This window comes from Marmota marmota, unplaced genomic scaffold (assembly GCF_001458135.2).
Source record: "Marmota marmota marmota unplaced genomic scaffold, marMar, whole genome shotgun sequence".
Taxonomy (NCBI): Eukaryota; Metazoa; Chordata; class Mammalia; order Rodentia; family Sciuridae; genus Marmota; species Marmota marmota.
In genome coordinates, this window is record NW_026000240.1 from 1084855 (window position 1) to 1100122 (window position 15268).

General features: G+C 35.1%; 1 protein-coding gene across 1 annotated transcript in view; it reads right to left on the minus strand.

The window, feature by feature from the left end:
• Positions 1–346: 346 nt before the first annotated feature.
• The window catches only part of Ubxn7 (UBX domain protein 7), a 54068-nt gene continuing 39146 nt past the window's right edge, over positions 347–15268 (minus strand). The window contains exons 7-11 of the mRNA XM_015486818.2: positions 14417–14507; positions 13287–13414; positions 5471–5864; positions 5272–5351; positions 347–4934 (exon numbers count right to left, since the gene is read on the minus strand). Of these exons, the coding sequence (XP_015342304.1) occupies positions 4773–4934; positions 5272–5351; positions 5471–5864; positions 13287–13414; positions 14417–14507 (855 nt within the window). The 3' untranslated portion in view covers positions 347–4772. The remainder of the gene's footprint in view (positions 4935–5271; positions 5352–5470; positions 5865–13286; positions 13415–14416; positions 14508–15268) is intronic.

Consider the following 15268-nt stretch of genomic DNA (forward strand, 5'->3'; position numbering starts at 1 on the left):
ATCCAAAAAAGAAAAAAAAAAAAAAATCCAAATGTGAATTCTACAACTTATACAGTTTCCTAACAATTGCTGAGTCAGTTAAGTCCTTTGTTTAAAGTCCACAAAATAAAATTCAACTCCAGTGTCAGTGACGTATTTGGTTCTCATTAATTACATTTTAGTTGTATAGAACAAGTGGGCACACAGCATTATGTATTAAAAATTAATGAATTGTTTCAAAGGTCATTACTAGATCTCTAATAGCTATTAAACTCCCCTTTTGGGGAATTTCAAATCATCGAAGTATGCTTCTATCAAGTTACTGGGCAAATGATATCTGGACACAGGGGAAAAAAAAGCAAAGGAACACATTAACAAGAACACTTTTAATAAGCCTAAGGATAATATATAACAAAGGGGAAAGACCAGATGCATAAAATTTTGGAGGACTTTAGAGATAATGCAACTCAGTGGTCTACAGTATGTGGGCGCCTAGAGTTTCTGCAAGGGCTCTGCAATTCCAATGCACATTACATTTTCTCTACGGAATTAATTATATTCACAGTTAATCCCACAATTCCATACCCATGCCAGAATTTAAAATTATAAGTACTTTTGCTTGAAAAGACTGAGAATTATTAGTCTAGTCAGATTTTTCAATTATTTGGATGAGGAACCCAAGACTCAGAGGTAGAAAGAGACTTTCCAATATAACAGTTGATTAGCACAGCTATTACCCAAGTGCACTTAAACCTAAAATAGTGCCTTTTCTGCATTTCTTATATAATACACTATACCTTTAATCTGTACCTGGGTGGACAAGTTAAAACTTTCCTTTATTTTTCAGTTGCTAGTAACTCCCTCTGGTGTTTTTCCTAAGTGTCCAAGTAAGATCTCTGGTAATTAAGAATCTTTAGTGTTGGGGATCAAGAATCCTTTGATACTTGAGTACTGGTTATGCCTCACTGAACCAAAAACCTAGTAGTTAAAAAAGGTGAAACTAAAGATTATAGATGAAAAAAAAATTTGAGCTAGTGTTTGTCACCCTTCAGTCCTCTTTCTTTGTGAAGAATCAGCTAACTAAAACCTACACGATTCCTTCCTTTCTCTAAACTTCTGTTGTAATTATAGTTCCATCTGGGAAAGGCAAACATTTACATATTCTCCAATGATCTTATGTGTAATGTGTCTCCCTAACTGGATAACAGTAAAGAATCAGATCTTAGATTTCAAAATATTTCCAACTTTGAGTAAGCATTCAACAGAAAACTGTTTCTTCATAGGGTCAAGGAAGTAGAATTTTATAGAAGATTTAAAAACACACATAGAAGGTTCAATAATCTAGCATGGATGGAACACAGAAAAGATTAATTGTATCTTTTCTGAAAAATGGTTAAAGAAAGAAAATTCTTTTTTACCCTTTACATTTATTCTTGGCAAATAATGTTAGATAGTTATTCTCCTTTCACATATTCATTAGTGCATCATTTTAAAAAAGCAATTATTAATAATTAGTCTCTCAAAATAAGTAAGAAGTTATAGGCATAGTGCAAATTCCACAAGCTTTACCTCAACTACTCCCCCTAGCTTTAAGAAAACAAAACCAGCTGTTAATTTACAAAGCCAAACAAGGAGAGAGGATACTTTTTTGGGCGGATTTCCCTTATGTGGGAGAACACAGCACCAGGGTCAAAGAAATGGACTCTGAATTCCAATTTTGATTTGCCGCTTACTCGCTGTGACATCCTTAACAAGTTCTATGAACTTTAATTTTCTTCCTTATTTGTTAAATGGGGAAATTATACATTTTGTAGGGTTTGTAGGAGGATTAAAGGAGAAAAAGCACATGAAGCACACAGCACATGCTAGTTACTTTAGTTCCTTGTTCTTCCCTCATTTGGCACTATTCTTTCTCTTCTGTGGTTTCTTTCTAAATCATATTCAATAAAGTGTCCCTCTCACTTTTTCCTTGCTAGTTTTCATTCTATCTCCCTATCCTTTTGTCACTCTCAAAATCTATCTTTTCTACCATACCTTTTAAAAACTGTCTTTTAAGTTGTTTCCAATATTTACCAGGGGGAGTGACTATTTTTATCTAACCTTACTGACTTCATTTAATCTATTCAATAAAACCTCTCCCTCAAAAAGCAAAGGAACTTGTAGAGGAAATAAGGCAAACTGGAGAAAGCATACTCCCTAAATAGATTAAGTTGAGCAAAGCAATACTCTGCACTTACTTTTCCCAAGTATAATCCATAACCTCTCCTCATGGGCCTCTCTATCCACCTCAAGATGATTACACTCCTGCTTCAAAATGAAACAAAATCCCCTACATTCTGTACTCTAAACATCTGATTGTATCCAGGATGGATGAATGTACCATGCCCTGACTCTTACTTAAATCCTATATATACTCGGTCATCTCATAGTGACCCAAGTTGAAAAAGTCACTTTGGTTTTTAATATCTGGTTTGCCAGTGCTGAGCATACTTAAAAACTACATCCCCTCATTTATGAGCATGCTGCCTCAGGACTTCAAGATATGTTTTATGAAGAGAGAAGCTAGTAGGAAAGAGGATGAAACAATCCTATAAGTTAAAATTCTTAACTTAGAATTTCGACCAATTTGGGTTTTAGCTATGACTTTGCTGGGAGTGAAGATAGCTGCTATCAAAGCACAAAGCTGAGCATATCCTCACTTCTTACCCTGTGCCTCCATGAATTTTTAATTTCTGACCTTGACTAACTATCAACAAGTTTTTTACTCTCTAATGTACCTTCTAGTATATAGCTCTGTTCCTCAGATAGCAAATCTGTTATACAAGTTCAGAGATATAACTGAGGAATTAACATAAAAACCATGTTTCCTCAATAAACCAGAAGCTGCTAGTTAAGCCTCAAGAGCCTATGAAAAACACCAAAGTGGTATTATTCAGTCACCGATCTAAAGAGAGAACTTTGACTCAAGGTATAAATGAAATTTCAATTATATAAATATATTTATAAATATTTATACAATTATATACGTGTACATAAGCACTTACACAGACTTAGAAAAAAATGTTAAGAACATTAATTCAAAAGGACTCACTGAAGAATAACAGAATTTTCCATGATTTCCTTGAGGAGATACATAACTCATTCTTTAGGAAGGGTCCCTCAAAATCCAACCATTAAAAACCATAGTCTATAACTGTACACTAGCAACACACAGCTTTTTTTTTTTTCTTTTTTTTTTTAATCCCTTAGTTGCCAAGAAAGTGATCTTAAAGTAAATGGGAACCTAAAAGGTCTCTGAGCAATAGCAATTTGCCATTTGTTCCTCAAGTAGAAGAATCAATTCAAACCCCAAATGACAAAACAGGTCATTCTATATAAATGGTTTTATACCCAGTTCTGATTTTGCCACGAGATTACTACTATCCTGTCAGAAGACTTTATATAAAGCTCAAAGGAAGAATTGAGCATATAGTGAAGCTGATAAGTAAACAGTATTATATAGATTCAAGATGCCTTTTTCTAAATAATACTGAAAGAAGTTTTCACTAACTAATATTTGAATGTGGCATTTGTTGTCAGAAAAACACCACAACATCTGAAGATCACTGGCAACCCTCAGCATCCCTTACTAAAATGTTGTCTTTTAAAGAATTTAGCTTAAAGGTCTTCCTTTTGGAGACTTTCAGTTTTGATATCCTTTGAAAGAAAACTATGAGGAATTAAAGGCCGGTCAGTCACCAGAGCCTTTTTTACTCCAACCAGGGGTAAAAAAAAAAAAAAAATCATTATTTATAACCAAAGGAACATGGTTAGCAACTCTCAGCTGCGTAGTTTTCTTTTACCCTGGGACATACCTAAGTATGCCTTAAGCACATAGGACAATCCATAACCACAAGGGTTACAATTACAAGCCATTGTACTGCATGATTATTGAATAGCTGCCTTCCTACAGATTGCTGTGGACCCAGACAATGGAGAAGCCAAAGGAACTAATATGCTGTACTAGCAAAAACGGCAAGCACCTTCCTATCCCGGTCACTACAATATGCTCACTAAATGTCCATTCTAGGACTAGCAAGATCAATATTACACAGTAGTAATGAAGAAAGCTGTCTCAGGCTAGGCCACTGAAAGCAACCCCATGCTACATACCCTAAACTGAACACTCATTTTTCTACTAACACGTATCATGGAAATAGCTCTTATAAATGGGAAAATGGGAATTCTTTGGGGGAAAAAAAATTCAAATATGATCAGTAATAATTATGGTGCTTTTTCCATGTAAACAAAAGCTTGGATGTTTTGTTACGTGCTATTTCCTACATGAAGAACAACAACAACAAAAATTGGTTGAGAAGTTCTTCTTACTGCAAATGGGGGCTTACAAAAAAAGAGAGGTTGTTCTTATTCTGCATCCAGCCATTCTTTGTCAAAGAAGTCTCAGAAGTAGTTTCATTTGATCCCGAAAAAGTGCCGTGCAAGAGATCACTTATTGACACACACATTTCCTGCTGCCAGTACTAGGAGAGATTTATCCATACACTTCCATTTGGTCACCAGATTAGGTAAGAAAGAAAGGACATGGGAAAAAATAAGAGAACGGGGGAGGAAAAAAGTGGGGAGGGAGAAAGAGACTGATTACAGGTGAGAACAAGAAATAAAAGAGAAGGCAGGTGACTTATTTGCCAACTTTGACTCTATGGTCCTATGAGCCAAAATGCATACTTAGTGACATGGTATCTCACAGGAAAAGGGAAAAAAGGGGTTAAGCTGAGAGAGGTCAGGCCATGGTGTTAATTTCTTTCCTGTACAAAGACAGTCTCTTGAGGACAAAGCCCTGCCTCTTGTAATGTAATATCATAGTCCAAATGAGAAAGTTTTCTTCGAGGGAAGTTGGTGAGAAGTTCAAAACGTTCATTTGGATATCCTTTAGACTGGACGTGCTTCACCAAAGCCTAAGAGAAACAGAGAAAAACAAACCTATGAGATGAAAATAAAAGGGAAAATGGCAAATGTCTGTAATCCTAGTGACTCAGGAGATTGAGGCAGGAGATCACAAGTTCAAGGCTGGCCTCAGCAACTTAGTGATACTCAAACTACAAAAGGACTGGGTAGATCATCCCTGAAAGTTCCAATTTTCAGGACCAAAAAACCCCAAAGAGAACAGCATTAATGAATTAAATATAAAATACTGCCCCCCCCCCCTTGCAGTACTAAATATTGAACCCAGGGACTTACTTCAATTTATTAATTTCTCTGATTCAACCAAATGCTTCTAATAGCTATACTTACTAGCAGTTTAGCTTGCTCTGGGAGAGTGATCTGTTCCCTTTTTCCATCTGGGTACCGCAACATCAGCTGTGCTTTTGGTCCTTAAGGGAAGAGTTTAAAAAAAAAAAATGAGTTTAAGATAGGAGATTAATTTAAATAAACAAGTGCCAATAGTAATATATAATATTCAAGCTTTAAGTAAGTATGTACTCTAACCCACCATTTACATCTATTCCCTCCACTACTCCATCAGATTTTTCGGGTGACATCTCCAAAATCTCTGGATCCACAGCTGGCAATCCCTGGTGATTTGTGGTTGTTCCAGGCTCAGTTCTAGCAGGGGGCTCAGTCAGTAGTCTTCTATTCTCTTCTTTTCTATGCCCCAAATCCTTGTGGGGAGACTTTCTGGATTTGGCAAGATTCTCTATCTCCTCTTCTTCATCAGAGCCACAAATGGATATGAACTCCTCACTGCCAGAAAAAAGTTCAGATTCAGATTCTTCATCTGAACGGCTATCCTGTTTTGCCTGTGTTGAATCGAAATGTGTTTCTTGCAAGGAGGCTCTGATGGCAGCTTCTAGCTGGCTGTCTTCACTTGCATCTATAAGGCTCTCCTGTGAGACGTAGTCATAAAACACAAGTGGAAAGAAAAATAGTTAAACCAAAAAAATAATCATGTCAAACAGAGTATTAAGAAAGATAACAGTCAATCTGCCATCATTATTTTCTAATGACTGTATCTCTTCCACTATAATTTAAGCTATTTGAGGACAAGAACTTTGTCTTACAAAGTCAAACTGGAATGTACATTTAGAAAAGTAAAACCTATCATAGCACTTAGCACACTGATGTTTCAAACAGATTATTTTTGCCATCAAAATAAACAAAACCAAGAAAACAGTTTATAGCAACAAGAACTAAAGTTTTAAATATAAAACCCAAACACCATTCTTTGCCCTCCCACCCACTTGGTAGTGGGGGGTTGAACACATGGGCATTCTACAGCTGAGCTATACCCCTAGTCCTTTTTATGTTTTGAGACATGACCTTGATAAGTTGCTCACCTTGCCTTATTAATATTAACCTCCAGTTGCTGGGATTACAGGCATGTACCACCATGCATGCCAAAACACCATTCTTTAAAAATGACTAAATAATAGAAAAAGATGTATTTCTTGTTCACCATTATATTCTTCAATTAGCACTAATTTTTAACATTCAACACAAAATGTCATACAAAACTAGGGGAACATAACAAAATTCTCCCAAGGTTAATTATAATAAAAGTTTTCATTATGATAAGAAAAATGCAAATTTTGAGTTTTCCCCTTGGTAAAGTTCTTGGGTCAGATTTCACTGAATAATAAGGGCTGGAGTTGTGGCTCAGTGGTAGAACATTCGTCAAGCATGTGTGAGGCACTGGGTTTGATTCTCAGCATCACATATAAATAAATGAATAAAATAAAAGTCCATCGACTAAAAATATTTTTTAAAAAAAGAAAGAAAGAAAAGACTTCACTGAACAAAGTATGTTATAAAGTACAGACCGCTACAGTAAAACTTATTAAGATCTGCACTCAAACACACCACAGAGAAAAAAAATTTGTAAGATCAAGTTCAACACTGGCTATCTCATCATTGAAAAATTACTGTTAATTTTAAGGTATGCTAAGTGGTATTATAATGGTTTTTGAAAATGATCTTTTTTAAAATTAAAAATACTCAGCACCACATAAAAATAAATAAATAAATAGATAAATAAATAAGTGCATTGTGCCTATCTACAACTAAAAGAAAAAGCCTCACACATGCGAGGCACTGGATTGGATCCTCAGCACCACATTAAAAAAATAAATATATTGTGTCCATGTATAACTAAAAAAAAATATATTTTAAAAAAAGAGCCTTTGTCAAGATACATGCCAAATATTAATGAACAAAACAATAAATTCTGAGATTTGCTTCAAAGTAATGCAGATGTAGTGGAATACAGGTTAAAGAAAACTGACCACCTATTATTACAGAAATTAACTAATAGATATCTACAGTCTCATAAATCCTTTCAGTTTCTGAATATTCTTTAATTTTTCCACAATAAAAAAGTAAAAAATTTATGTGTTGCTGATAAAAATAAAAAAGAACCTCATTTTGATTTCCACTATCTGTCACATGATAAAAAATTAAGGGAAAATCTCAAACAACATCAATTTATCACCTTCCAAAAGCAGAAAGATGTACCACATGACATTCAATAGCTTAGGTAGAATGCAGATTTATAATAATAATATTTTACAGCATGTAGATTAATTTTAAAGATTGTAGCCACAACAGACTAGTACAACAGACACTCCTCTGATTTTTTACTTATATGTTTATAAAACAAAACATGTCCAGCATTTGGGCACAGTGTAGGAGGACTGAAGTTTGAGGCCAGCCTCAGCAACTTGGTGAGACCCTGTTTCAAAAAAAATAAAAATAAAAAAAAATGGGGATGAAGCTCAGAGGTAAAGCAGCCCTAGTTCAATTGCCAGCACCACCACTGAAAGAAAAGAAAACATGTCCGCTAAGAAATTCCATTTACTAGTTAAGCTAGAAAAAATTATGGTATGTGAGCTAAAGCAGTAAATTTCCACTTAAAAAAAAAACCAAAACAAAATAAACAAACTGACAACTTAGAAAAAGAAAGCAATATTAATCCCAAACAAAGTAGAAGAGGGGAGAGGCAGAAAAGGACAAAAAACTAATGCATGATCTAGAGAATAGAAACAGAATAGGTAAATAAAAATAAGTGAAACTTGGGCTGGGGATGTGGCTCAAGTGGTAACGCGCTCGCCTGGCATGCGGGCAGCCCGGGTTCGATCCTCAGCACCACATACAAAAAAAACAAAGATGTTGTGTCCGCCGAGAACTAAAAAAAATATATATATATATATATTAAAAAATTCTCTCTCTCTTTAAAAAAAAATAAATAAGTGAAACCAAAATCTGGCTCATTAAGACCAATAAAACTATTAAGCATTCAGTTAGACTATCGGGAAAAAAAGAAAACCAACAAATTACCAAAAACAGGATTAGAGGGGATAACTATAGTCATTAAAGGAATAACAGGGAATATAATGAATTTTGTCAACATATTTAACGTCTCAGATAAAATGGACAGATCCCTAGAAACACACACCTACTAAAGCTCATTCAAAAACAAATGAATATCCAAATAATACTATATCTAATAATAAAATTGAATTTGTAGTTTAAAACTTCCCATAGAGAAAAACTCTTTACACCCAGGTGGAAATGTTACCAAACATTAATGAATAAATAATAACAATTCTACACATACTCTTATAGAAAACAGAAGACATGGACACACTTTCCAATTTATTGTGAAGTCAGCATTAATTGAATACCCAAACCAGACAGACATGTTACAAGTTGTTACAAGGAAGACAGAACAACAACAACAAAAACCTCAAAAGCACCCTCGGCCCATGCGCACGCCAAAAAAAAAAGAAAGAAAAAAAGAAAACCTCACAACAGCTGGGCTTGGTGACACACATAATCCCAAGGTACTCAGGAGGGTGAGGCAGGAGAATTCTAAGTTTCTGGCCAGCCTGGGCAGCTTGGAGTCCCTGTATCAAAATCCAAGATTTAAAAAGCGGGGGAGAAGGGAGGTAGGGATGTAATGCAGTGGTACTGCACTTGCAAAGCATGTGTGAGACCCTGGGTTCCATCTCTAGTCAATACACTAAATAAATAGATAAATTTCAACAATATATTAAAAAGTAATGGATCATAATCAAATGGATTTTAGGTCAAGAATGCATGGTTGGTTTAATGTTAAAAATATCAATCAATGGAATTCACTAAAAGAAAACCACGACAGTCTTAACAGATGTTATAAAAAAAAAATGACAAATCCATTGACAATAAAAATCCTGCAAGCCAGGAACAGAAGGAAACTTCCTCACCTGATAAATATAATGTTAACACAAAACTGTGTGGTAAAACACTGAATGCATTTGTGGCTGGGGTTGTGGCTCAGTGGAAGAGCACTTGCCTAGCAAGTGTGAGGCAGTGAATTCAATTCTCAGCACTGCATATAAATAAATAAATAATAAAGGTCCATTGACAATTAAAAAAAAAACAAACCTGAATGCTTTCACCCGAACACCAGAAACAAAGTAAGGGTGTCTCATGTCTCATCTCACTACTCTACGAAACATTGTAAGGCAGATTTTAGCAAGTTTAACAAGGCATAAAAAGCAAATAAAAGGCCTAAGGATTAGAAAAGAAGAAATAAAAGTCTTTAGTTGCTCACAAAATGACTTAAGACATAAGAAAGTCTAAGGAAACTACAAAAGTGCTACTAGAATTAGTTTAGTAAGGCTGCAGGCTACAAGGTCAATATGTAAGAACTCAAAAACACTGCTGAGAAAAACTTAAAAAACAAGTAAACGAGGAGATATATTCCATGTACACCGATCTGAAGATTCAATTGTTAAGATGTCAATTCTCCTCAAAATTCTCCACAGAGCCAACACATTTCCAAACAAAATCCCAGCAGCTTCAGCTTTTTTTTTTTTTTTTTTTTAAATAGAAAGTAACAAGCAGTTCAGGGCTGGGGATGTGGCTCAAGTGGTAGCGCGCTCGCCTGTCACGCATGAGGCCCGGGTTCGATCCTCAGCACCACATACAAACAAAGATGTTGTGTCCGCCAAAAACTAGAAAGTAACAAGCAGTTCTAAAACTTATATGGAAATGCAAAGAACCTGAAATAATGAAAACAATTTTAAAGAATAAAGTGGGACATTTCATACCATATGATTTCAAGACTTCATTACAAAGATACATTAATTAAAATACTGAAATATTGGTATAAAAGACATTATTAATCACTAGAATTGATTTGAATACATCAACAGTCTCACACATACAAGATCAATTTATTTTATTTGTTTTTGTACCTTGGAATGAACTCAGGGGCACTCAACCCCTATGCAACATCCCCGGCCCTATTTTGTACTTTATATTTACAGACAGGGTCTCACTGAGTTGCTTAGTGTCAAAAAATGGTTTTGAACCTGTGATTCTCCTGTCCCAGCCTCCTGAGTTGCCGGGATTAGAAGCATGTGCCACCATACCTGGCTAAATTTCTTTCTGACAAAGGTACAAAGGCAAATTCAATGGGGGGAAGGGAAATTCCTTTCAACAGATAATATTGAAACTAAGGCATAACCAAATACACACACACACATACACACACCCCAAAAAAAATAAAACCCATAAAAATCCAACTCAACCACAGATTAACATCATATATAAAAATTAATTCACCAGTCTTCTTACTATTCATTGCACAGTTGTTGAACCTGCTTCAGTAAACAAAAAGAAATTCATGACTACTTACTGTTTTAATGTCCAAAATATTTGCTAATGTAAAATAATTCAGAATAAAAAAGGAGGTCTTGGGATTATATGTGCATAATAGTATAAATACAATGAGGGATGTGTGAGTGGCAATAGGCTAGACAGTAGTATTATAAATAATGTGCTACAAGGAAAGGTACTGGAAAATGAGATTCACCAAGTTATGTTATGTGCATATATGAATATGCCATAAGGAATTCTGTTCTTACGTATCATTATAATTCACCAGTAAAAATAAATGAATTGATTTTAAGAAAAATCAATACAAAATGTGTCATAGACTCAAGAACTAAAAGTATTTTTTAAGGAAAAATATAGCAAGGCAAGGCATGGTGGTGCATGCCGGTAATCCCAGCAACTCAGGAGGTTGAGGCAGGAGACCACCAGTTTGAGGTCAGTCTAAGCAACTTAGCAAGACTCTGTCTCAAAATGAAAAATAAAAGAGGCTGGGGATGTGCCTCAAGGGTTAAGCACCCTTCAGTTCAATCCCCAGTTTCAAAAAGAGAGAAAGAGAGAGAGAAAGAAAATCGACAAATTGGATTTCATCAGAACTTTATAATTTTGCTCTTCAAATACACTGTATAAAAATGAAAACAAGCATCAACTGGGAGAAAATATCCGCAAACCATTTATCCAAAAGAGGCCTTATATTTAGAATATAAAGGACCTCTTACAATTCAATATTAAAGAGACAACAAACAAAAAAGAGCCAGAGATCTGAATAAACATTTCACTGAAATACATAGAGCAAAAAAGCACATGAAAAGAGGGTCAACATTAAAACTTGTCCAACTATAAACCTTATATTCAATTTTACTGCACAATTTTATGTCAATAAAGCTATACAATTTAAAAAATAAACTTGAGGTGAATTTATCACACACAAAGAAAAGCAAACTTGTGCCCACGTGACATGTAACAGCTTGGACTAACTACAGATGACATTGTAAACCACATAGGTTAGTTTCCTATCTCATATCTATTTTCCTCTGCCTCTTTATTAATAGCACCTCGATTGTGTTTGTGTAAGAAAATGTGCCAGCTAAAATACACAGGACTCTTATCTGTGACTATTTACCTTTGTAATAAGATGATATCCCTTCCTCCTCATCCATGCTTGCAATACTGATATGAGACCTATCAGTGAAGTATCTCTTCGTTGACCACAAGAACAAAAGACAAGACTAAAGATGGAAGATCAGGAAAAAAAAGAGGAGGAACCTGGTTCCTAGATGGCACCCCCAGAATTCAAAACACAGACTGCTTATCTGGACTTTTTGCTGAGATAAATAAGCATCTTCCTTGTTTAAATTTTTATTTGTTGGTGTTTCTTTTATATGAAGTTGAAATAAATTTTGTAGAGTTCAGAATTTGGTATCAAAAGTAAGGTCTGAGGTACCAGACACCCAAATCCATTCCTATGTATATATTGCTCCAATTTTATGGTCCAGACTTTCCCACTAAATGCTTTTAACTTTTTAAAAAAATTTTTTGTAGTTGTAGATATAAGAATGCCTTTGTTTATTTTTATGTGGTGCTGAGGATGGAACCCAGTGCCTCACTCATGCTAGGCAAGCACTCTACCACTGAGCCCCAGCCCCAACTTTTTTTTTTTTTGATAGTGCTAGAGATGGATCCAGGACCTTGTGCATATGTGTATGCAAAGCAAGATCTCTATCAATTATTGCTTTAACTCTTTAAAGTGAGGTTGTAAATTCAATTAATGTCATAATCCAATAGCTCATAGGCTCAGGTTCTGGTTTGTCCAACATCAGCCTTAAGAATGCAAAAAATAAGAAAACTCTCTCAAGGAAATTAAAGAAACACTGGGTTGTTGTTGTTGTTGTTGTTTTTTTTTTTTGGTTTTGTTTCCTTAAAAAAACCAATGTTATTCCCTAAGGCTTTTCCTTAAACAGGTACTTCATTCTGGGTAATAACTTATACTAACTTATATCACTACTTGATGTGGACTGCCAAAGTCACATGCACTAATAAAACTATTTTTATCTTTACTATCAGCAAACCCATACAGCTACTACAAACAATGTGAGATGGCCTATCTTTGAGGTCTACTACTTGCAACTAATCAGGATACCAATTATCAAAGAAGTCTGCCTACTAATAGCAGATTATAGAAAATAAATATAGAAACAATCTGAAAGAGTCAGAGAGACAGGCCCTAAAACTATATACCATGAGGTGTTCCAGCAAAAACACATGTACACTGTTACTTCGATTTGGATACTAGAAGCCCTCACAGTGCTGTTCCTGAAGAAGAGGATGCCTCCACTACCAGACCTACCACGTCAGTCCTCCTGCTCTATATATTTACACTGTTTACTTCTAAATCAAGATCTTAGGAGATCTTAAGTGATATGTCTACACCACAGCTGTACCCAGAGAGCAGGAATATGAGTCTTATGACTTCACTGAGAAGATGGAGTCCTTATGTGGAAAATTATAGAAATAAAAAGGTGGGTATCTAAGATTAGTAGAGCCACAAATGATAACTGTTGGCTTTTACATTATCATTATTACTATCTTAACATCAAATATTTTACATAAGATGCTTATGTACAATTATATCACCACTTCTTACTCATACTTACTGATCGGGAACATTTTTTGGGGGGACTGCTAGAAAGTCCATCCAACTGCCCATGTTCACCCAAAAATCCCGTGACTTGGTCCAAGAAAGACGATACATCTAATTGGTGCCACTCTACTAGCTTCTGACCTAAAGATTAAAAATTAGGATATATAAACATAAAAAAAAACCAAAACTTTTTCTGAACATTCTCATGATGTAGTTCTTTTGGCATATGCATAATTAAACATATATCCATCCTTCACTAGCTTAACCTAAAGCCTACATAAATGATAACCACCTGACAGATTCCCATCCATCATGATAAAGCAACTATCTTATCACTTATTGCCATTTTGGAAGAAGAAATTAAAACAAAGCAGTGTCTAAATAAAACACAACCAATAATAAAAGCAAGTTGGGTACAGTGGTGCACACCTGTAATCCCAGCTACTCAGAAGGCTGGCCAGGAGGATCACAAATTTAAGGCTAGCCTGGGAATAGAGTAAAACCCTGTCCCAAAACATTTTTTAAAAACAAAACAAAACTAGCTTCACCCTGTGTTTCTCTGGTGCAATTATAACCAGTTATCTGAAAAATCTTAATATTTTAGTATTAAAAAACTTAGGAGGCTGGGCACAGTGGTACATGCCTTTGGGTGCATGCCTGTTGGGAGGCTGAGGCAACTGCAAATTTAAAACCAGCTTCAGCAACTTAGCAAGACCCTAAGTAATTTAGCAAGGTCCTATCTCAAAATAAAAAATAAAAAGGACTCGGGAAGTGGTTCAGTGCTTAAATGCCCCTAGTGTCAATCCCTAGTACCAAAAAAGAAAACGAAACAAAACAAAGAAAAACAAACACAAAATAGCGAAACCTAAGGGGACCCTTTATAAAATGAACATATCAGTTATTCTCTGAAAGAAAAGAACTGCACAAATATAAAATATTACCATCTCTCAAGCTGCCAGAAATGGATTCCTTAAATACACACGTCAATAGACATTTAAATAATTATAAAGTGAATGAACAAGAAACCTTCATCTAAATTATCATAGTTCCAATACCAGATCCAGTTAAATATTAAAGATTAATCATCTAGGTAAATGCAAAATAAATGATAGGTTAAAGGCTGTAGACTGTTATAAATCTTACCTGTCCGTGGGTCCAAGATGGAAACATAGGGGAAATCCCCTAGTTTATAGAACTGTATGTATCTCTGACCTTCCTCACTGTCATGATAAACCTGTTAAATCATCGATATATAAAAAAAGGTCAGCTTCTTAAAAAAAGAATCGACTATCATCTCGTTATACACCAATAGCAATTAATTTTTCAAATATACCCTTGGTGTCATGCGTTAGGATCTCATTCTCATGTTAAAGAAAAAAAATGAAGGTCATATAATGACTCCCTCAACTTCCTGCCCTCAGACCCACCTGGAAATCCATTTTCTTCCTGGTTCAGAAGTATTGCTCTTCCCTATTCAAGTATCTGTCCACCTCTCTCATTCCTGACCCTCAACTATAGATATCCTAATATATCACAACATATTAATATTAGCTTGAGAGTCTAGCATAATGCTAGGCAACAAAATGTTCAATCAATATTTGCTGAAAAAAATAAATCTTGCCATTAAAAATCATCATGTTGAATTTAGGCACCTATAACACATGAGCAGGCAAATTAATAACTTTAACATATCTTATAATAGGAAAAACTAAGTTCATTCAAAAGTTATCACCTAACCTTAGCTGGATAATTCTTTTTTTTTTTTTTAGTTGTAGATGGACAAACAGTATCTTTGTTTATTAATTTATTATTATTTTTTAATGTGATGCTGAGGCTTGAACCCAGTGTATTATACCACTGAACTATAGCTCCAGCTCTTAGCTGGATAATTTTATATAAAAAGAAACTAGAGGGTGGGGCTGGAGCTGGAGCTGAGTGGCAGAGTGCTTGACTAGCATGTGTGAGGCACTGGGTCGGATCCTTAGCACTGTATAA